General features: G+C 54.3%; 1 protein-coding gene across 1 annotated transcript in view; it reads right to left on the bottom strand.

Annotated features, from left to right (window-relative positions):
• Positions 1-23542, bottom strand: part of MYT1 (myelin transcription factor 1) — a 38061-nt gene that overhangs the window by 2625 nt on the left and 11894 nt on the right. The window contains exons 6-19 of the mRNA XM_077756803.1: positions 23260-23394; positions 22619-22709; positions 21529-21642; positions 18421-18635; positions 16939-17063; positions 16140-16409; positions 12798-12952; positions 11700-11762; positions 11520-11588; positions 6805-6867; positions 6365-6448; positions 2322-2543; positions 1178-1269; positions 467-570 (exon numbers count right to left, since the gene is read on the bottom strand). Of these exons, the coding sequence (XP_077612929.1) occupies positions 467-570; positions 1178-1269; positions 2322-2543; positions 6365-6448; positions 6805-6867; positions 11520-11588; positions 11700-11762; positions 12798-12952; positions 16140-16409; positions 16939-17063; positions 18421-18635; positions 21529-21642; positions 22619-22709; positions 23260-23394 (1802 nt within the window). The remainder of the gene's footprint in view (positions 1-466; positions 571-1177; positions 1270-2321; positions 2544-6364; positions 6449-6804; positions 6868-11519; positions 11589-11699; positions 11763-12797; positions 12953-16139; positions 16410-16938; positions 17064-18420; positions 18636-21528; positions 21643-22618; positions 22710-23259; positions 23395-23542) is intronic.

Here is a 23542-nt window from a genome sequence, read left to right as displayed (position 1 = left end):
ACGTCACAGAGTTGATTCCTATTATTCTCTCCACTGTACGTCAGTGAGGACGTCAAGATACAGATTGTTAACAGGTTCGCCAGGTCACTAGGCTGATATAGGGCAGTACTATGGTAGAATCAGGCTCCAGCCGGGCCCTCAGAACCCACTTTGTCAGTACTACTCCTACTGACAGGGCCAGCAGCCAAGCCTGATGGCACCAGTAGCCCTGATGGGACCCCCGGCATGGGCACCTCAAGACCCCTACTGCTGGATGAACTACCAATGCTGGCAAGTGTGGCTTGTTCTCAGTGTCCCTGAGCACTACATCCACCAGCTCAGCTTGACAGCGAGTTTGATAAGGGGCTCGGTTCTCCTGCCTCACCAAAGAGGAAGCTGAGGACCAGGACCTCTCAGGTTGGGAGGGAGCGGCTTGACACAGAACGGGAGGGAGGGGGTGGATGTACAGGTGGGCAACACCACCCACCTGGGACTGCAGCTGCACCATGGCGGCCTCCATCTCCGAGTTGGACTCGTTCAGATCGCGAATCTCCTGGTTCAGCTGCTTGATCTCTTCATCGTTCTCCAGTACTGCCCCAGAGAGAAGCCTTGGTTGTGGCTCTCAACTTTACACCCCGGCCAGCAGGTGGAACTGGGGAGCCCTTCCAAGCAGAGGCAAACTGCCTGGCTTGGTGGGCAGCTCATATCCCACATTTCATGCTGGAAAAGTCAATCTTGGAGACTAGTAGCCATGTGTCTACATTTTCCCCCTGACTCTGGGTCATGGGTAGGAGAATATAAATCTCTTTGGCAAGTATTAATTGCCGAGATAAAGATGGAAGTTTTCCAGGTGGTGCTGAATTTCCTCAGCTTCCCTCTTCATTGACACTAAGCGAGTGAACAACTCCACAAACCCTGAGAACATGGCTTCTGATGCTGCCATCAGGGTACTCTGATGCCAACACTTATCAATTCCCAGGTTAGAGCAAACATGGCCACTTGAGGTCCAGGAGCCCAGACTCGAGGCAACCAGGGATCAAGAGCTGAGGTTGGGAGACCCATCGGCTCAGGTCAGCGGTCTGTCTCCACCATGACTCACTCTAGGAGGGGCTTTGCCTCCCCACCCAATCCCACCAGTACTGCTCACTCACCCAGGTCACAGAGATCACTCGGAGGAACTGCAGGAGGGACACCTTACCATCACTCGTCTTGAACTTCGTGCTGAGAACCTCTTCCCCTGAGACTTTTCCCTTCTTTCCAGCAAATGTTGCTCTGGGACAGCCAGATAAGCTGGAAGCAAAGGTCACACCAAAAACCAGTCCAAGATCACACACCAAGAGCCAGTCTGCGATGACACATCACAATGAAAGCCAAGGCCTTGCTGGCTGGCAGCCTGGTAGGATCCTGGTTTGGAGCTTTCTCATTCATCTCCTCTTGCCCCTACTCCTGGGCTCCAGCTGCCAAGCTGCCAAACTCCTCATTCAGTAGCCCAGGCCTTTCCCAGCTCAGGCCCTAAAGGCTTATCCCCAGATGGCTTGGGGCAAGCTCCTCACCCCCTCCTCAGAGAGGCCTTCCTCACTCCTCCCTGCCACTATTCTCCCCACAGCATGTACCCTCTGGGCCATACTGCATACCTTACTCATTTGTTTGCTTATAGCCTGTCCCCCACCTGGCCCAAATCAACTCGTTCTCTGCTCTGTCTCTGGAGCCTGGCATTTGGTGGACTCTCAGTAAAAGCTTGTGGAATGAACGAGTTAATTAATCTTATAGGTGGAGAGACAGGGCCAGAAAAAAAGAAAAAGAAGGTTTCGGATGGACTGTATGGTGACCCCTGCACCTCAGCCAATACCTCAGCTGCCTGGCACACAGAGGAATAGATTGGGGAAGGCAAGCCCCCATCCCAGCCCTGGGACAGGTGTTGGGGGCCAAGTGAAAGCTCAGGCAGGGAGGTGTCTTGTCACCATGTCCCTTCCCACAGCAGGCAGACGTGGGCCCAAAATTCAAAGAAGAGGCCCCAGCAGGAGGGGCCAGCTTTTCACGAGAAGCTGGCACCTGTTTGGAGAATGTACACACCAGACTCAGGGCTCCACTCACTCTTGCTGGAGGGACTCCACATGCTCCATGTGGAGCAGCCACATGGGGTGAGGCATGTCACAAACACCATGATCTAATACGAACAGAATTTCTATGGCTTCCCCCAGTCAGCTACCAATCCGGGCCTTGCGTTTTCCTGGAGAAACTATAGGCTACAACTGAGCCGTAATCTGGTCCTTCCTAAAGAGCTTTGCCCACACGCCCAAGGCTAGGGTCCCTATGAAATTCAGGGTGTGCAGGGCAGTTACCTCCGGTGGGTGAGGAAGCTACCGTTGGCATGACCGGAGCCATCACAGCCCGGAGTGGGGCAAGTGGGCCCCTCGTTCTTCAGTGATTTCCAGGAGAACGGTGAGCCATTAAGGGAACCCTCTTTCTGCCTCCGAGCAGCCAGCGGACAGCCAGATGCACTTCTGTGTGAGGCATATTTGCCGCTGATGTGACCAAGCCCCACACAGCCTGGCACAGGGCACCTGGCACAAAGAGGTCAGAGGTGAGCACAGAGCACTGGAGGGGGAAGGGAGGCCCAGAGCCTCTCCGTGCCAGACACCGAGACTGCTGGGGGCTCCTGGATGAACTGCCACTGATGGAGTGATTCCTGAGGCCCCAGGCTCTGACCAGACGTGAAGGCAGCAGGGATCACGTTCCCTTTACAGCCTCACCTGCATGCCTCCTGCATGATTGCAAGGTCAGCAGCTACCTTCTCTCCCCATCCCCCAGGAGCCATGATGCCTCTGTGCCCACGGGTTTCTCTCAGGGGGCTCTAGGTCCACACCTAGACCTCGCTGCCACATCACTTCTATATCACCCCAGCAATGTGGAGTGAAGGTGTCGGCTGAAACCATCCAGAGGCCACTCCCTGGGAGACTGTACCAAGCACAGCACCTGGGGGCCTGGGCAGTTACAGAAGTTCACAAGTGCGCCCTGAGCCAGGCAGTGTGGGGACAGCAGGGGCCCCATCACCCCATAGCATCCCAGAATGAGGCTGTCATGGCATGATGTCCATGGATGTCCCAGCTTTGCCACATCTGAAATGTGTGTTCTGGAAGGAAGAACACGGGCCAGAGTGCTCATGCAAAAAAGACTCAGTTCAGACATTTGATAGTGACTCCTGCCAAATTGTTGGGGGAGAGGGAGAGAATCCTCTTGGGAAATAGCAAACGCCCCAGAGACAGGTGAAGCAACTTGAGAAAAAGTTCAGAGCAAGTCTCCCTCATGCTTCCATTGGAACGAATGCACCACAGAAAACCAGCTGATGCAGAGGGCTCTGGGCATCCACTCTTGTGGGCTCTGGGAGGGACCTGGACTAAGAGCCCCCTGTGATGCCTTCTGAGCACTGACGACACGGCAGGATCGTGGTGTCTGAGCTCAGGACCACCTAGGAACCAACAGCTGACTGAGGACAACATCCTCTACCTGCAAGTTCTGTTTTCTCCCCTCCAACAAATGAGACTCATGTAATTTGCCGTCTGTTACCCACGTTTTATAAGCCACAGACCGGGCAAACATACACGGCCCTACAAGGGGATACATGGCCCCAGTTTACAGAGAGGTCCTTGGGGTGGAGAAGTCAGAGGCACAAAGTCTTCAAGAGGTCAAGGGCCGTTCCGGGGCTCCTGCCCCAGCAGGTGAGGGGACAGGGCCTCGCTGCCTAGAAGCTGTTCCCAAGCTCGGACCTCACCTCCAAGGTGGCCACTGCAGACATTTTCCCAGCCTCCATTGCCTGGATCCATCCTCATTTGTCTCCTCTCCTGGTACCTAACCCTCTCTTCCTCACCCCACCCACATGGGCCTCAGGCATGTGGAATGGCTGCTGAACCAGTCCAAGGTCATCTCAGCCATCAGTCCAGCGTGGAGACACTGCCAAGGGCCTAGTAAAGACCCCAGGGGTATGTCTACTCCTTGTACCAGGACACCTCTCTGATGTGGGGTCCCAGGGGACACCTGGGCCAGGTGCTCTGAAAGCACATGTGAGAATCTGACATCACAAGATCAAAAGGCCAAATGAGAGGCAGCCTTTCACAGTTATAAAAACACAATTGAATCTAAACTCTTTTTTCCAACTTTCTTTGTAAAACCCTAACCCTCCTCATCATGGATGACCCCCTGGAATTTATTCGTAGTGAGTATTTCAGATATGAGGGTGGTAACACCACTTTCCTGTCCCTCCACAACCAGTGTCCAAATCTTCAGAGCTGTCGGGTGACCTCACATTAAGGTGTGTGTAGGGTTCCAAGTCCGGCAGCTTCTGTACTTCCCAGGTAAGCCCTGTGCCACCAGGGCACCGGGGTCTCAGGTATATCTCTGTTGTCAGATGCCAGCGTGACTGGGGATAGCACAGCGGGAGGGGGTGGGGGAAGGGCTCTCCACAGGCAACAGGCGTTGAGCTCCTAACCCCTGCACTGGAACATCCACAGACTTTTACGGCCAGTTATTTAGTTTTGGCCAAAGGGATTTACCACAACGTGCTGACATGACTTAATCTCAAATGGTGCAGACACAAGATGTCATAAAGGGAACTCTTCCTCCACCAGCCTCCAAAATCCCATCTAGCCCACACTCACAAAATCCCACCACGCAGCAGGACCTGATGCCCCGGTTAAAGTTTCTGCTGCGGTCTGCATTTGTTTAAAGAGGATAGTCAATTACAAATACAGTTAAAGTTTATGGCTGGGGAGGAGGCCCTATAAAATGGAGGTGCTGAATAGGCGCCCCTCCCACACGCCCCGCCTTGCCATGGAACCATTAGGAACTTCATCCATCCTGTAAATGCTGACCTGCTTCTAAGTCATATTCTCCACTTGGCTGCAAAAATCTTGTTTTTTAAAAAGCAAAGTTGACAGCACAGTAGGAGGAGGAAAACCATTTTTCCCAGTTAATTTGAAAAATGCTGATCTTGATTTTAATCATTTGCAAATGCAGCACAATTCACTTATCATATCCCTGCAGCAGGATCCTTGCTAAATCCATAGCAGCTTGCATTTATATGATCACAGGCAAATTCCTGGCTTCTCCGAAGGATAAATACTCTTTATCCATCCTAGCATTTAGTGGGCTGCATTCAGGACACCAATATCCACATATTTTGTGTTTTTGATTTAGCATTCATTATAGTTTCATTGTAAAAAATAAAATAAACAAGCCACAGCTTTTTACCATCAAACAGCTGCTGGGGCCAGCCCCTTTGAAGGGTGTGATGCTGGTCAATCAGACCTCTCCTCCTGTGGCCGAGCAGATGTTTGGGCACAGCTGGGGAGATCTCCGAGCGGGAGCTCCGAGGAGGAGCAACTTGCCCGGGCTGCTGCCCTCTGTAGGGCGAGCATCCAGTTGTCACTGGCCCAAAGGCAACACGCAATCAGGGCAGATCTGCTTCCTGCGGACCTGCCTGGCTATGACCTGGCCAAGCCAGCTCCAAGCCCCTGTGCCACAATACAGCCGGAACCATTCTCTTCTAGTCCTCAACTGGCAAGGGGACCCACTGCCTGCCTTGTCCGACGTTGGCTTTGAAAGTCCTGGGCAAATCAAACAGTGGGTCACTCTGTTAGCCGTACCTGCAAGTGAGGGGTTCCGGTGGCAAGTTCCTTTCTGGAAGGATAAGCTGACAATGATACAGGCCCCTACGAAGTGGGGCACTCACAAGGTCAGAGTTCACACACAATCCCCCTGATGACATGTTAGGGACCCCCAGTGAGACAGTCAGGAGAGGGTTTCAGGGACTTCAGTCACATAAGGCCCAGGATGTCCTCTCTCCTCCCAACAGCAGTGTCGAGGTCCCAGTCAGGGTGACCCTCCTGGGTTCACTCTTTCCACACCAGCTCCCTGCAAAAGTGTGTGAGTGTGCAGACCCACACAGTTCGAAGACTGATCATCTTTCTAACCATCCTCTCCTTGTCTACTCCTACACCTGACCTTCCCCATCAGACCACATTTGTGCAGGTTGCCATACCCACGAGCACCCTGTGGGGCTGCTCCATGCCCGGAGCCTACGTCCCGGTGTACCCCCAAGGTGCATGGGCGGCAGGGCTCTTTGCCTCTCCTGGCCCCATCAAACACCCCTAGATCTGAGAAGCCTGGACAGAAGCCCACTGTGTGTGCCCTCGATACCAACGCACATGGCTCACAGCTTCGTAAGTATCCACATGCACAGTAGGAGAACTCTGTAAAAATGGCCATTGTCACTGACCAGCTGTATTAATTGAAAAAGGAGTCTAGAAGGAGCCTTTTAAAATCATAACATACAGGAAAATCCCAGTTCTGCAAAGCAACCAAGAGGGTCAGCAAGACCCCAACTTACTTCATCAACTCAGGGTCTTCCTTGTCATCCTTTGTGGGGGTCACCCTGGCTCCACTTTTCTTGGCACGAGGGCAGCCTGACAAGCTAGTTTCGAAAGAGGGAAAGAAGCCACCATCATCCCAGAACAGCAACTTCTCGCACACATCTGGCCCACCCCTCCCCTCCCCTCCAGCTTTGTGATCAGCAGCCCCAGGGGATCCCAAGGAAACTTCTGTCATGGAGCATTTGACTGGGCAGTAGGGCTATGACAGGAAGTGGTACCATGAGCCCCTCGTTCTGGTTGCTAAGAACAACATGGCACATCAGTTCAGACCACAGAGATGAAACAGACTGTCGTTACCAGCAACATTAATGTCTTATCTGGAGCATTGCAACTTCATCTGAGGAAGAGACCCACCCCACCCTATCCAGCCTGGCACCCCAGGCCACGGCAGGCTCACCTTCGGTGTGATGCATAGTTCCCTGTTATGTGGCCAGAGCCGTCACAGCCGGGTGTGGGGCACCTGTGGAGGACAGCGGAGCTGGAACCAGAGCCAGTGAAGATATTTGACCACAAAAGGACCCCCTCTGTGCTCAGCCCCAATGTGGGCCCACCCGCCTCCCTAGCACCAGTCTCACAAACAGCGTGAGCGTCCTGGCTAGCCTGCTGCCAAGACATCCGGCCTCCAGAACTTTGCCACTCCATCTCCCCGGGGGTCCAGAGGGCCCAAGACGAGAGCAAATCTCCACTGCAGGAATGATAGGCTCCTGTTTTGGCCTTCTGCGGGCTTCTAGGCTGGACTTAAAGGTTCCAGATCACACATAGACCTTGAAACAGTGTCCAGAAAGGCAAACCTAACACTTAAGATGGGTTCTTCTTCCTTGACATGGCTAGGAGGAAGAAGAGTTGTTCTCTGGGAGGGTCACCACCATCTGAGCAAAGGAACAGATATTTACTGACCATCCATGACACACCATCCATAGCACTGGGCACCTAGAGGTGTAATTCCCAGTGAGTGCAGAATTTGCATAACCAGAGGCTTTTCAGGGGTGGTGGGCACTAGCCCAGGGTAAGGATGGGGAACACAAAAACCCAACTTTATGCAACCAAAACGTTGACAAACATGTCACATAGAAGGTAAAAATTCCACTTTAGTATACAAGTATGGGTTTCCTCAAATTGTTTTTCCCTGGATGTCCATGGAGGAAAAATGTCAGCGTGGGGAGGCATGCCTGACTCTGCAGGTGGGTCCACAGAACCCTCTGGAGCAGGTCTCCAGCTTTGCACCTTGGTACGTATGAGGGCGCAGCTCCGACCCAGTAGGAGCGGACAGGACCTGAGGGCTTACATCTGGAAAGCCTGTTACTCACAGAATACTTATCTGCTGTTTCTAGTTTCATCCTCACACAGAGGAAAAACCATGGACGCTGAGGTTGTTTCTCAATATAAAAGTGACCCCAAGAGGGTTCTGGGGACTCGCATCAGCTGGAATGGGACATAGGTCTCTGCCTCTCCGTCAACAGAGTTCTCTGAGACACTCAGTCCCTGTACTGTGCCCAAGGCCCTTTCTCAACATCCTCTTCTTCGGCAGCATCTGGTGTTTGGAGCAAGACCACAGCCAAAGGATCCCCACAGCTTTGGGCTGCCGCCCAGACCTCACAGGCCAACACTGCCTGTTCCGCATCAGAGGAAGCTCAAAGAGTCATGGCAACATGGAGGAATTCAATTCCCATCCGACCCGCTCCTTCTCCTGTCCCTTGGACTTTCTCAAGGCACCCTCCTCATCCCTGCCCTGTGAGCCACACGTGGGATGCCTCCCTGGCCTGTCAACAGGCCAGCCAGTCAAATCACCCTTTTGTGGGATTTAAGGGTAACTCAAACCCTATTGAGGTTATGATGGCTCCTGATCCAGGCATGTGTGGTCACATACCAACCCACACACATCTAGGTCCAGGAAGTTTTTGCATTTTCAGAGAAACCACACACCACCTCCATCTACGTGGGCTTCATCCTTTCAGACAAACCCCAAACTGGTGCGCCTCTCCTGCGGGGATGCTTTGTGTCTCTGCATCATCCTAGGTCTCAGGGTGTGAGCTGCTGGGGTTGGCCCCTGGCCGTGGGCACCAAGTCCCTCAGGCACGTCAGGGTATGCTTCGCACAACTGTCTGCTGAGGCCAAGGCCCCTTTGATGCCCTGCTGCCCCCTCCTCAGCTCAGAGTGCCATGCTGAGCGCTCTCATAGCCTGCTGAAGCTGGAGCCCCACTCCTGCCCTCCGGAAGGCTAAGTGCAGAGCGTGAGGATGGTGTTTCTCCTTCCTGAGTTTGCAGCCGCTCGGGTGGCTCCCTGGGGCTCTGCTTCTTCTCAACTCCGGGGAAACGTGGCAGAACTCAGACTCAGTGCTACGGTGCTGGCCAGGGCGGCATGGCTCCACAGCAGCCCTGGGCCTCGATGCCCATGAGTGCAGGTCCATACTGTGGTACGACCTCCAGTGGCACCTGTGAGTTAGGCTGGCAAGGGAGAGCATGCACGTGGGGGTGGTCCCTGCCAGGCCCCAGCACACGTGGACCTGGCGTTCCCAAGGGTTCCACTGAGGCACACCGTCTCCAGGCATGTGGGGCCACCTGCACTCCTTGCTGAGCCCTGATTCAATGGGTTTTCCCAAAGGCCGTATTCAGTAGAGGATGAGGTTCATGTGACTGGAGAAGAAGGTATCCGTGCTAGGCGCCGACACTGTCAACCACTCTTGTGTCCTTGAGGACCCACAGGGTCAGTGGCAGGAACCCTCTCAACCATCTGCTTCTGAGTACGTTGTCTGGGTAAGAAGAAGAGTCCTGTGTCTAAGAGATTCACTACATCTTGGTGGCACACACCAGGTCTCGCCTCTGAGCCCCTTCCCTGACCCATGGCATGGGGGGGAGGGGCTGTCCTCCACCTTGTCACACACCTTATAGGGTGTGTGGCTGCACCCCAACTCCACACACACAGAGTAAACTGAATGGTCAAGGGCAGCTGTGTCCCCTGCCCCTGACCATAGTGGGCACACAAAAAAGAGGAGCAAATGCCCCTGAGGTTGGATTAAAACACAGAAAACACATCATCCGAGACTGTTGCTGCACCCAGTTATTGACAAGGAGGCCACCAAAAGAGCCTTGTTTGGAAGGCAGTGATACAGATGTCTGTGCCCCTCTGGGGACAGATCGCCTTCATCCATCACTGCGACATGGCTGGTCAGGAGCAGCCTCTCCAAGATGCCCATGGGACGAGAGAAGGGAGGAGGGAGTGGAAAGCGCCAGCACACCAGGAACACTGTGGAGCCCTGCCCACATCCACCCCAAGCCCACGCTGTGGCCTGAGAGGGCAAAGAGTGGACTCCCACGCAGAGACCTCTGGGACCAGAGACAAGCTTGGGGGGAGTCAGGGTACCTCGGCCACCTTCCCAGACCTTGCTGAGGCTGATGGGTGACTTGTTTTCACACAAGGAAAGCTTTCTGTTGCTATTTTTAAACAAGTTCAGGTTAAAGTTCCTTATAGGCTCTTAGTCTTAGAAGAGTGCTAACCCTCCCAGGTGGCCATATTTCCAGGCCAGACCAGGCCCACGTTGTCCCCAAGCACCCGCTCTGCAGGAAGAGAGGTCCACTGTGCACATATGTGTTCATACCTAGAACTCTAAAGTCATTCAGGCCCTCGAGCTGGAAAACCATGAAAACTAATCACAGTTAAAAAGCAAGTCGAATTGGGAAAGGAAACAGGAAAAAGGGAACATGGGAAAGGTGGAAAAGAGGAAGGAAAGGAGGGGGGGAGTGGAGGGAAGAGGGTCCTGAGCCTGCAGGGCTGACAGACTTCTGGGGCTGGACACGGTGAGTGGATGAGTAACTATGCAAATCTGCCATGATGAGCTGAGCCTCAGAAAGTGTTTACATTAAAGCTGTTAACTCTTAGAAGGACAGTTCTGGTAGTGAACCCTGCCCAGAACAGAGAGCCCCATTGGTAACAATGGGGAAATGGCACACTTATGGCTTCTGGGACCAAATAGGCCTCCCAGAGTGACAAAGAGGAGACTGGCAGGATAGGGACATTCTATAGATCTAGAGCTTTCTGCCCTGTTTCTAAATCAGCTCAGGCCCCTTGGAAGCTTTTGGCAATAACAGCTCCTCGTCTTAGAGTCTCTAGGGCCCTAGCTCCTATCTGGCCCCAGAACAGAATGAGCCTAGATTCGGGGCCCCTCAATATGGAGGCCCAAGGGAGGAATGAACACCCCTGGAGAGGGAGTGACCCTAGAGGACAAGAGTAGGACTTCCTTTCTGAGCCCTTGCTCAGCCTGAGAGCCCAGGATCAGCACTGCATGGCGCAGGGTCACAGTGGCTGCAATGCCACAGCTCAACTGAATGCATAAAAATCAAAGGCAGTGGCAGTCCCCAACTCCAGCCCCAAGAGGACACTGATACCTGGGAAACCTCTGGGTGCTTGCATCGCATGTAAGCAGGGCTGTCAAGCAGGCTAGACGGTGCCTGTGTGTTAGGGGCAGGGAGGAGAAGCAGAAAGAGGGGGTGCTCAGCAGAGAGAAGGGATGAGCATGGAGAGGCATATCTGGGACGGTCACCAGGGGCCAAGACAGAAGCAGCTGCAGGGCACTAGGAGAAGGGAAGGGCAAAGCGTTTTCTCTTCCATCATCATCACCATCAGCTCCTTTAGCAAGAGCTGCGCAGCCTGGACCTGCTGAGCCATAGCAAGACTTAGGAGCCGAGGCCAGCTCTGGACTTCTCCCAAATCTCAAGGGCAGTGAGAAAAGCAGTCCCAGACAGCCCTGTACAGAGTCCTCAGGAGAGGGAGAGACGGGCTAGGTCACCAGGAGCCAGAGGCGGGTCCTACTCCCTTCAAGGCCCTCCAGCCCTCGGTCCGCAGAGCAGCTAGCAGGGCCGAGGGCAGCACAGGAGCCTGCAGCAAGGGACAGGCGGACAGCAGCACTCAGAGCGGAGAGACACAGGCAGCAGCAGCAGGAGCCCCAGGCAAGCAAGTCGGCCCCTCCATGGCCGGTCTCTCTGCCCTTTCCCACTGGGAGGGGCTCCCCTGGGGCTGGAGCCCTGGAGAAGGCCGACTTTGGCTGGAGCCTCACGGAAGGAGAGAGCAGAGCAAGGGAGCCGCCCAAGAGATGGGTGGCCAGGAGGGCAGACATACTTGAGGTCAGCAGAATGGGCAGCCATGAGGTTTCTGAGGCTCTTGTCAGCAAGAGGGCAACCAGAGAGGCTGAAAGAGAAGAGATGGGACATCGGGGTGAGCCAGAGGGGGAGCAGAGGAGGAGAGGGGAAGACCCACCACGCAGCACCCAGGCCAGGCTGGACCCGAGCAGGGACAAACCTGCGGTGAGAGGCATAGTTCCCGGTGATGTGGCCGCTGCCGTCACAGCCAGGGGTGGGGCAGCTGAACAAAGGAAACAGAGCGTCAGAACAGAGAGCACGGCACACCTGCCAGGCCAGCCCCCCACCCCCACCCCGAGCAGAGCCTCCGCAGAAGAGCCACAAACACTCGCTCTCGACTCACCCCCTCAGCCCTCAGAGCACAGCCCTCATCGCCAGACTGCAACTTCCTCCCACACAGCTTAACTCAAGGAGGAAAAATGAACCAAATGAAAGCTCCGCGTGAAGCTAGGATGCCTCTCGAGCACATGCACGCTGCATGCACGCATGTCTGCACCCGTGAACATGTAGGCAGGGAGTTCCTTCCCTGAGGGCGTGACCCCAGCGCAGAGCCTGGGAAGAGCCAGCTACCTGGTAGGAGGAAGCTGGTTTGGTTCACAGCAAGAACAGGACCCCCGGGAACAAACTGAGCATGGGTGAGAGCCAGAGCACCCGTGGTGCAGGCGCCAGGTCCCACCTCCCACAGTCCTCTGGGGCGAGTAGCTCTCAGTGTGGGGTGACCGGAAGGCTGCGGGGTGGCATCCAACCAGGGGATGACTCGTATCTACTAGCAGCTTCCCCACTCTGTAACAGTGTCTGCTCGAACCCCATGGGGACTAGCTCAAAGGGCCTGGATGGGCTGCCAGAGCTGAGGGCACCGTGTCTCAGAGCAGAGTACACATCAGGCCTGGGCACTGTAAGCCAGGGCAGAGAGCTGGGGCTCAGGAGAGGGTCAGCTTCCCTCAGCCGCCCTGCTCTGTGGGCCAGAACAGAGGCTCTTCCTTGCTCTTAATCACTTTAGAATACTGTGTTAGATTCCAGCACCGTGCAGAGAAGACAGGAAGCCTGTCAGCTGTTGCCTGGCTCAAGAGGGTTGCAGAGCAGGACGCCCAATGCCCAGCAAGGCAGTCTGGCCAGGAGGACGGTCAGAGCTAGGCCAGGGCAGGGACAGGGTCCAGGACTGAGCGGACCTGGTCACGGGGGGCTCAGACCAGGACATGTTTTTTTCCCAGACTATAGAGGTTCTCAAGGAGCCCTCTTAGCCCAGATGGGGACTTACGTGAGCAGCTCCTTCTTTATGTCCTTGGAGAGAAACTTCATCTTAAAGTTGGTCAGGGTAACTTCCCCAGGATACTTGCGCTCCTCGAAACTCTCTTCCGACACTTCCTGGTCATCTGCTTCAGAAGAAGCAAAAGAATGGGCTGCTGGCTCTGACTGCAAAAAACCAGCAGGGAGATGTTTTAACCGGCTGGCGGGGGGCCGGGTGCCCGACCCGGGGGCTGAGAGCGAGGGACCCTTCAGAACAGTGTTCACAGAGACATTTTCTGGTTTTTCCTACCATCTGGATGAGGGAGGAAGACTTACCCCCAAAACCCACGAGACAGTACCCCTGAGGAGCTACTGTGTTCCCCCACCTCAGCAAGAGCTCCTAAGCTGCCCCAGGAATGAGGAGGCCTGCCTGCTGCCCAGTGTGGTGGGCTCTGACACCTTCCCATGGCCTCAGGCATGTGGGTCTCCTCCACCTAACTGCCACTGGGCCACCTTCTGTATATAAGAACCTACACAAAATGCAGTTCTTTCAGTGCTCACTAGACAGTAGGCACTCAACAAGTGTTTGTTGAAATGCTATGATGATGAGATAGCACAATGAGAACAATCACATAAAAATGTGATAAAAATAGGGGCGCCTGGGTGGCTCAGTCGGTTAAGCGTCGACTTCAGCTCAGGTCATGATCTCATGCTTCGTGGGTTCGAGCCCCACGTCGGGCTCTGTGCTGACAGCTCAGAGCCTGGAGCCTGCTTCAGATTCCATGTCTCCCTCTCTCTCTGACCCTCTCCTGCTCATGCTGTCTCTCTCTCTGTCTCTCTCTGTCTCTCTCTCTCTCAGAAATAAATTTTTTTAAAAATTTTTAAAAATGTGATAAAAATAGTCAGTGACCTTGTGACCCCCTAGCCCTATGCCTCCCCACCCAGCATGACACCCTGACCACAGCAGGCAGTTCATAAAGCTCCAGTTTTATGTCTGGAGGTGTTCAGTAACCACCAGAGGGCAGGATACTATGGACAAAGGGGTGAACAAGGGCAATCCCCATCCACAAGAGTGGAGAAGGTCAACACCGGCAAGTGGGCCTATATCAGAGACAGTTAACCAGTGTGATAGTTCATGGTCCCAAATCCCAAATGCTGGCACTTGTGTGTCCCAGGCAAGTTGTTTAACCTCTTGGGGCCTGGATGCTATACTTTTATGTATTTATTTTTTTAAGTTTACTTATTTATTTTGAGAGAGAAAGTACAGGCAGGTGAGGGGCAGAGAGGAGAGACAGAACCCTAAGCAGGGTTCCATGCCATTAGCACAGAGCCCGACACGGGGCACAAACCCACAAAATGCGAGACCATGACCCAAGCAAGCCAAGGCCAAGAGTCAGATGCCCAACCGACAGAGCCAGCCAGGTGCCCCTAGATGCTACACTTGTAAACTTGAGGTAACAGCAGACCCTTACAGGATTTCTGGGGAGTGGAGCGCCGCATAGTGAAGGCTCTCAATACCTGATAATGAATCTTGTCAATGTGGTGGGTGTTGCTATTACTGCTGTGGATACTATTATTGGACAAGGTGCAGACAAAGCGGCTCATTCCCCTGAGCAAGTCTGACTTAAGGTGGGTCTTCAGGAAGAAAAAAAAAAAAAAAAAAGGCAACTTCCCAGAAATACGGGGAGGAGACTGTTCCAGAGCAGGGAGAGCATCCCAGAGCCCCATGGATACTGTCCTGGCTGCAGCCCAGGGCGGTGGGTCCCAACACCGTCCCATGGCCTCGGGCATGTGGGTCACCTCCACCTGGGATGGGAGGTGAGACTGAGTACGGGTGCAGCCTTATGTAGGACGGATCAAGGAGCCTTGGGCAGAGCTGGAAGGAGAGTCTGAGTTGGGAGCCCAGGGCCATAGTAGAGGGACCAGGAAGGCCTGATGCAGAAGGCCTTTCTGGGGGTGACCCTCCTGTGCTCAGGAAAGGGGACTGGAGGAGAAGAAGGGTCTAGGAGTGAGCCGAGGCTCTGGGTTGGAGAGTGACTGTGGGGTGGAATGTGGGGACCGGCTTGAGTGGGCGGGGACCTCAGGACTCCTGAGACTGATGACATGAATCCTGAGGTGCTCAGAGGGTATGTGAAAGGAGAAGGGGAAGGGCAAGGCAGCCAAGGATGTAGCCTGAATGGAGATCATGGACAGGTGCAGGGAGGGGCCAAGGGAGGGACTACAGTCACCGGGAAGGGCGGGGAGCAGCTTAGACCTGGGGGCAGGACTGGAACAAGAAAAGAGCAGACCACTCGTGGCCTCTAAATAGAAAGACCCCACCTGGCCTCATACTGGGCTCCCACCCACCAGAGAGAAAACCTCCCATACAGTTCAGCCCCCTCCACTCAGGGCTCAGTCTGAGAGGTGCCCTCTTCCGGGGCCTGACACCAAGTTATAGCCACATGACTGAGCCAAGTGACCTCAGCCTGGGGTCCAGTCTACTCCTCTGCAAAGTAGGGGTACATGTGAAGTGTGTAGCGGGAGCCTGGCTCACTGGGGGGACTGAACTGCAAGGGTGGGGGCTTCCCAGAGAGGAATCCTAGTCGCCCACCTCCTCCTCCACAGAGACCTGCCCCCCAGCCCTTCTAGGGTTGGTGGGGAGCTTTCAGGGATGGGAAGGGAGAATGGAAGGCGTCTACAGGCCTGCCCACACCGTGCAGAGGCTGCCTGGAGTCTGCACCACCCTCACAGCTGGGCCTTGCTACTCAGGATGCACACGTCTTTGAGGAAAAGCCTTCAAACAGCCCCACTCTCAAGAGGGTAGAATGACTGGAAAAGAATGTTTCACTGTCCCCAGACTGCAGCTCCGACACAGACCCCTGGCTTCTTGCTCTTTACCAGGTGGTGCTGGTCTTGGGACTCAGGCCACTGCCCGCCACAGGGGCTCCCAGGGCCAGGAGCTTTCTCCTGCTTCTGTCCAAGGAGCCAGGTGGCCAGAGTGTCCTGTGGATGGTGAAGAGGGACTGCTGCCAGAATTCAGGGTGTCCCTGTGTGGACAGCAGGTTGGGGGGAGACCACAAAACCAAAGAATTTGGAGCCATTCCCAAATATCTCCCATGGGATATGAAAGACGCCCTTCTCTTCCTCACGCTTTCCCGGGGCCCACAATGGTGCTGATCTCCATGACCATGGAAGTGAGAAGGCCACTTCTCTCTTGGATGGGACAAGACCATGATATCATGGCTCAAGGGTGAAAAATTCTCTAGGAGGGCAGGCCGAGTCCTCGCTTCCTAAGAGGTGGCAAGGCGCCATGTGGGCAGGGGCAGGACTCTGGAAGCTCTTCCTGGAGAAGCAAGCACTTTTTCACATCAGCGCTCTCCGGTCCTACACCCACCTCCTCGGGCTCCTCCTCTCGCTGGCGGCTGGGCTTGGTGTAGTCCAGAGGCCGATCCCACTCGTCCTGGCGGGAAGCCTGGCTGGACGGGGGCGAAGTCATGGAGCTACTCGGGGCACCGGTGCTGCTGTGGCGCTGGGAAGCCTCAGGGGACTTCACACCAGGGCTGCTGCTGCTGCTGCTGCTGCTGGGGAAAGCGTTTTCCCGCTTGCGGTGTTTATGCATGCTCAAGTCCAGAGTTCCGTTTTCATCTACCTCAATGTCTGCAGCCTGCAATTGCGAAGGTAAATCTGTGCTAGTGATTTCACCCCTTCCCACATGTGCCTTCTGGTACTTTAAATCAGCATTACAGAACGCCCCGAAGAGTGTTTCTCTTACAAGGAAGCAGAGCCAAACAAGAAGAGAAGAACCTCTGGGAAGCAAGAATCTTGACTTGCCACTTCCTGAACTTCACGTGGAGGAGCCTCCACTCTCTCAGGTCTTGCTAACACCACAAAACCAGACACCTGAGATGATCCCACATCGACATGTGCTCAGCACCCAGGCTCGAGGGGAGCAGGAGGAAATACGCACGTGCATAGCCATTCAGTCCTCCTTGGGCACAGCACCCAGAGCTCTCAGAGGGAACCCACCCATCTTACCCCCCCGGTCATCAGGAGCCGTGACCAGGAGGAAGAAAAGTTTCTCAAGTGGACACTGGGGGTCCCTGAGCACATTTTGTGTGTCGGCATGTGGTCCTGACTGTAAATCCAAAAGTCCATCTCTCTCAGATGGAGCTCCTTGTAGGGGACACACCAACCTTGCCGGGCAAGTCCTGTGGCTTCGTGCTGAGGTTCTCAGGCATCTCCCAGCAGCGCGTGGAGAGGTTCAGGATGGCTGTGGCGGCCATGTGTGCAGCCTCGGCATCATGCGCGTAGTCGAAGCCTGCAGAAGAGGATGAAGTGCTGGGGCTGTGCCTGGGGGAAGAGGCCTTTGGGAAAGGTTTGGCTGCAAAAAGGGAACAACACCAGACTGATATAGAACTTGAATGGATGGTGGCCACACNGGGGACTGTGGGGTGGCTGGGAGAGCACAGGACGCAGCTACATGGAAGGGCTTGAGGCAGGACCATTCTTCCCCGTCACGTGTGCCCACGGCACACTCCTACTCGCCCTCTCACAGGGTATTGAAGCGGCTATTTCTGGCTCATTTAAAATTTGGGCAGAAAGAATAAAACCCTCCAAAGACATTCCCGCGTCCCTGATATTTCAAAAACAACTTGTCTATTGGTGAATGCTTACTGAGACAGTAAAGAATTCTGTAAAGAGGAAGAGTGGATGGGAATGTCACTCAAGTAGGAAAATTTTTGTCACAACATCTCAAAAGGCTGATTTTGGTGTACCCATAATACTTCTTTAATAAAGTAACATTATTGTTCAAATAAACATGACAAATGAGGACATAAAATGTTCTCTCTTCTGGTAATTATACAGTAGTCATAAATAACCCTCAAGCATGACATTTCTGATATCACGATATCACCAGTAAATTTCCAGATATATGAAAAGCTCTTTGTGACTGTCTGTTGGTGCCTGTACACAGTGATAGGAAACCCCTAACCCTAACAAGTGGGAAAGGTGTCCATACTGTAGCTGGCAGCTGCATCAGTTACTATTTTCATTATTAACATGATGGCAATGCCTCACTGCTACATTTGAGGGCCAAACACCCACTGCAAGATGCCAGCTCCGATCTCATGGGCACACTGGGGTGCTTTTCCATTTCATATGTGTTTCTAGGGCTAATGGGCTTACAATCCACAGATTAGTATACTGAGTGACCAAACAAACAGGAAGGATTTTTCTCAAAAGTTTGTAGGAATGCATTTTGTTAGTACAAGTATCCACAACACTTGTAGCTAAAACAACACACTGTATCCAGAAAGATGGTCCACATGCAGGAAAGCAAATAGCTTCTGTCAGGAAGCAATTCAGCAGAGCCTGGCTGAATTGTCTGAACCCCTGCAGAGTGGACCATATCAGGGAAGTTATTCTCAAGCCTTTGGACATGCATACCATAGAGGACCTGGGTTTGTTTCACACATAGTGAAGAGATACATCAAGTTTGATGGGGGACATGGTGGCAAAAACATGGGCAAGATATAGACCCCGGGAAAGTCACCTGAATGGACACTGGGACAGCTCGGGTCCCCTAAGGGGGAGATTCCCTACATGCTCCTGGCGAAGGGGTCCCTCCTCCCCCATCTCTCAAGCCCTCCCAGGAGCATATCTCCCCTACTTACATTTAAAGGCTTTAGGTGAGGTTTCGCTGGTCTGAATCTTTGGGGCAAGCATGCGTTTGCCGAAAACCTGAGCGTCAAAACTTGCGTAGTCAAAGGTGACCTTGGAGAACTTCTCCAGCTCCTTGGCCAAGTTGGCCCTGGGTGTGGCAGGGGCCACACTGGGCCGGTAGCTTCCATATGGAGGGACTTCAAGCTGCTTCACAAAGCACATGGGCCTGAGGTTCAGGATAGAGGTGCATAACCATGAGGACAGGGCTTGGGGACCCCATGCCCCATCCCACAGCCTAGGCAGGAACCCTTCAGAACCCTTTGTGCACAGAGACCCTCCCCCATATCCCACCACTAAAGGGTGCCTCAGGCCTGATCTGTATGAGGAAAAACTGGAACCTTGCAGAAACAATGGCATGTGCCCTCGCAGACAGCATTAGCCAGAAGAGGGAGGGCCCTAGACTTTGCCCATAACTTAGGAGAGCAGGTTTCAAGCTGCTCTGCTACGAGTGGTATGAGCCCTTGGCAGGCAACCCGACAGGAGCACCCCAGGACAGTGGCCAGCCACCCCTAGACAGAATTCTCCTGGTGGAATAACAGAGTTCCCCAGGGAGGAGATGCCAGGGCATCTAGAGGGACGGGGTGTGTTTCTCAGAATCAGGCTCTTCACTGGGCCGGGCTTTAGCCCTCACTACTCTTTGCTTGAAGACAGTTGAGAAGAGCCCTGGAGGGGCTGAGAAGGTTGAGGACAGGAATGAAAAGGCCATTGCAGGCATTCAATTCATCATCCCTGAAGCCCTTGGAAGAGCTCAGAGTTTAAAATGCACAGGAGATAGCATGAAGATACCAGCCCAGAACAGCACAGGAGCGAGGGCGGGAAGACCAGTCAGGTGGAGAATGGCAACCACACAAGGTGTGGACAGGCTTCTGTGCTGTCAGCTGAGAGAGAAGGAAGAGAGAGGGGGAGGCCTGGGAGACCCTTCTGCACCCCCACTCTCTCTTTGCTCCTGACTCTGAACCAAGAAATGACTTCAGTCTGAAAAGAGTGGATCACAGGAAGTAAGAAGGGGTCAATGGTGAGGTCTTCAAGGTGCTGAGTTTTACAAGACCTTGTGTGTGGCCCCAAAACAGGAGCCTGGTGACGGAAAGACCTGCAACCATGAGGAAATCAGCTCTGAGCCAGAACCTTCAAAAAGCAGACACCCTCAAGCATGGGCACATTCTCCTTTCCCAAGGAAGGTGGAAGGGCCTGGCAGCATCTGAAGAAGTTACTGGAGTGTGCTCAGGTACCTCCCGGGAGAAAAAAGAGCCCTAAACTTAACATTGGTACCATTTTTCAATGACTTCCTAAGCCGGGGCTCCATCCCACAGCAAAGACTTAGTGTCTGTGACACCAGCATAGATTTGCAAAGCTCTCCCCACACTCCAGGGTATGACATCCAGAAACATGGCCACACAGAATGAACAGAACCCGAACAGAAGGCTCTTGCATCCTGGTCACAATCATGACCATTGGAGGCTCCTCACCAAAGGCCCAGGGAGGCAAAATATCACTATCTTTTTCAAACCTCGTGAGATACTTTTGAAGTCCACAAGATAACATTGTTGTCCACTTTTACAGGCAGACAAATGGAGGTCAGATTTCCTGGGGGCACAGCTACCATGTTAGGAGCCTCTTTCCCCTCGACCCTGGGCTTACTGGGCCTCACCTGCCTGCTGCTGTGGCATGTTACCAGTGACTTAGACTGAGGCAGGAAAGGAATCGAAATAGTAAATGGCAGGAAACTGGAAGGAACAGTTATAGGATGGAGGTAAGAAGCCGCTTCCAACCATATCAAAAGCCAACAAGTGGAAAGAGGCCAACTGGAATGCAAGCCTAAAGCCACCCATGGATGGGAGTGCAGGAAGGTGAGGCCCTGGCCCCACCCAGAGACTCTACACATGGGACCCACAGAGCAGGCCAAGGTGGGCAACCAAGTTCCTCTGGGTGGACCTTTGCCAGGCACATGCCAGGGAAGGAACAGGGTTGGATGGGCCCTGAAAGGAGGGGGCCTCTCTCCAGACCAGGGTCCATGTTGCTGCCCACGTTTGTGACTTCCAGGTATTAGGCTTTTACAGGGTACAGTGGCCCTTGTCCCCCACATTCTCCTTTGGGAGGCAGATATGGAACTGTGGTCTGGTGAACTGAGGAAGGGGAAGAATATGTGAATCCTAGTCTCTCAGAGAAACAGGAAGCAGAGGGTCCACTGAGTGAGGACAGTGGCAGCGGGGGACGCAGCGGGGGGGAATCATCCCAATGGGTAGAGAACTGTGGTCAAGAACAAGTTCCTGAAGCCAAGCTGGCCAGGGGCCAGCGCCAACTCCCCCAGCCAGCAAGTGTAACCTTGGGCAGGTTTCTGAGACTCTGGCCTTACTTGAGGTACCCGCTTCACAGGGTCACATGGATGGCAGGAGTGCTAAGCAGATGCATTCTGAATGCTCTTTCAGGAGCCCCCTTATTGCTGACACACGTCTGCATGCACACACACAGATGTGCACACATGAACACACAGGTGTGTACACACAGACATGCCCACTGCTGCCTCAGAACCCCTGGGACCACAAGGAGGCAATGCTCTGAAGGGCACCCCATGAACCCATCTCTCTCTCTTGGTTTAGGGTCCTCCCTTGGAGTGAGGGACGTATAGGCAAGACAGACAGAAAGAGCAGCTCCTGGTGCTTCTGGACGGCAGTGGCCCTCAGGTGGTGTGGTCCACCCTCTCGAGACAGGATCAGGGTCTCCACAAACAGATCCCTGAGCAATCTCAAGCAGTGAGATCAGATGCCTTTGGGGAGAGTAAGGCAGGGGCGGCCTTGTGGGTGTTTGTGCCGCAGACGAAACACCAGTGAGGGTGGCAGATGTCAGACGCTGCCCTGTGTGTGCCCAGAATCTGTCCTCTGGGAAGTCCTGAGGGCAGCCGAGGGCATCAGCGCACACATGCACGCACGCACACACACACACACATGCAAGCATGAACACTCGCACATGTACGCATACACACATGTGCACATGGACCCCCAGAGACACTGGGAAGCCCCGTATAAGCCCCTTGAGTGAGTTCTGTGGCTCAATTCACTCACCTGAGGATCCGATCTGAATTGGAGCTATTCTTGGAAGGATCTCCCGCTTGCGGCTGTTGCTTCTCATGGGATTTGGCTAATTTTTCAGCAGCAGCAATGGGGCATCCAGACAAACTAGAGAAAAGGCAAGGAGGTAGCTGAGCACTCCCCTCCAGATCCTGCCTGTCCAAGCCCAGAAGCCCACAGACACCAGTAGAAGCTCAGCAAAGGCTCCTGTCTCTCCAGCTCTGTCCTCGAGCCCTCAGGGTAGCGGCTGCACAGTCATTTTCTGCTGTGGGAAATTCTAAGCAATGATGCACAAAGACAAAGTACATCCTAAAGGCCTTCAGGACTCTGGGCAAAGGCACCTCCTCTGGGCAGGTCTGGGCAATGGGCCTGCTCTCCCCTCACCGCCAACCAGTGCTACACTCGGGATGCCTCTGGCTCAACTTGGGGAAGCCCAGGGGCCCATGGGCCCCACAACCTGGGTCCTGACCCTAGAGAATGTGGACTGTGCCAAGGCCGCACCAGGAGGCCCAGACCTTCCCAGGGAAGCACCCAATCCCTTCCCGGGGAAGTACCCAATCTGAGACGTCAGGGGAGCAACTTCATCTGTCAGAACTGAGATGACCATGGCTGCTGGAGAGGTGACTAGTCACAATAGGGCTCAGGAATGTAGCCTTTTAACGAAGCGACCTCAAAAGCTCTGGCAGCCTTTGCGAGGGCACATCCCATCACAGCCCTGCTGCCCAAGGCGCTCCAGGCAAGGATGGGGGGTGTGGTCACCTCTCATTGTGGAAGACAGCAGACAGCTAAACCCTGAGGGCATCGTGGGAGTCTCACTTCCACCGGGGTCTCAGAACCCACAGTGTAGCCCAGAGCGCGGTCCTGGCCAGCCGAGGCCCACCACGAGCAAGCGCTAGTATGCAGAGGCTTCCCAAATGTCTCACAGCCTCCACCTGGCTTTCACCACAGGCAGTAGGCCTCTCTGAAGAGCACATACCCATCCCTGCAGCCGCCCTCTGGTCAATCAGGACCCCACCACAGTGACCACGCCTCTGGGTGCCACGCTGANCACCAGCCCTGAGCATTCCCAGCTCAACCCAAGTACCTTCTGTGCGTGTTGCGGTTGCTATTCACGTGGCCTTGGCCTGTACAGCCAGGAGTAGGGCACTTGAGCACATTCTCGTGCATAGCCAAGACTGGAAGAGAACCAGGAAGAGGGAGACGGTGAGCACAGCCAGGGAACACGGAGGAGCCCCACCTGAAGTCTGCAACGTTACAGGAGAGTGGCAGCTTAGAGCAGCAACCCAGGGTGGCTCCCAGGCCGCAGTCCAGTTGAGGCACACTGTGGCCCCTTGACTCTCTTGGCTTCAAAACCTCTGGTTGTTCTGTGATTCACCCTTTGGAATTAATGTTCACAATGACTGCCTCTAGCTTAAAAGTGAGAACAGGCTTCTTCTCCCCGTGGCCTTCAGAGCACAGACGGCTGGCTCTTCCCCAGCTTGCTGACTCCTCCTCCCTCCTGAGTGCCTGTGTTTGTGGCAGGCCCTCCTGGGGGCCCTGACACTGACTGCCGTCTCAAGTTCGGTAACCGGGCACACTCCATGTCCCCGGCCACGTAGGACTCAAGTTTGGGCATTTGGATAGTGCCAATCCAAAGAGACAGTGCCATTTTGGGGGCGCTGGGGGTGGGGGGTGGCTATATCATCCAAACACCAGAGATGGCTTGAGCTGTGCACAGCTACTCACTCTCCGGAGGGATCCTGTCCTTGTGGGGGCAACCAGATAGGCTTCGGTGGTGAGGATACAACCCTGTCACGTGGCCAGTACCATCACAGCCTGGTGTTGGACACTTGATCTCGCGCTTCTCAGCTCTAGAGGGATCTAAACACACAAGACACATCAGTTAGAGGGTAGCCAGAAAGCCGAGTGGGGAGGAGGATGGAACAGCCACGACTCTTCATTCCAGCTGTCTAGAGAGGAAAGTAGCCAGACTGCCCAAGAGCCTGAGAGGGACTAGGGGCTGGATAGT

The sequence above is a fragment of the Crocuta crocuta genome, unplaced genomic scaffold (assembly GCF_008692635.1).
Source record: "Crocuta crocuta isolate KB4526 unplaced genomic scaffold, BGI_CrCroc_1.0 scaffold613, whole genome shotgun sequence".
NCBI classification, from domain to species: Eukaryota; Metazoa; Chordata; class Mammalia; order Carnivora; family Hyaenidae; genus Crocuta; species Crocuta crocuta.
The sequence above is the reverse complement of the archived record's forward strand: the minus strand, read 5'-3'. Positions and strand labels throughout refer to the sequence as shown.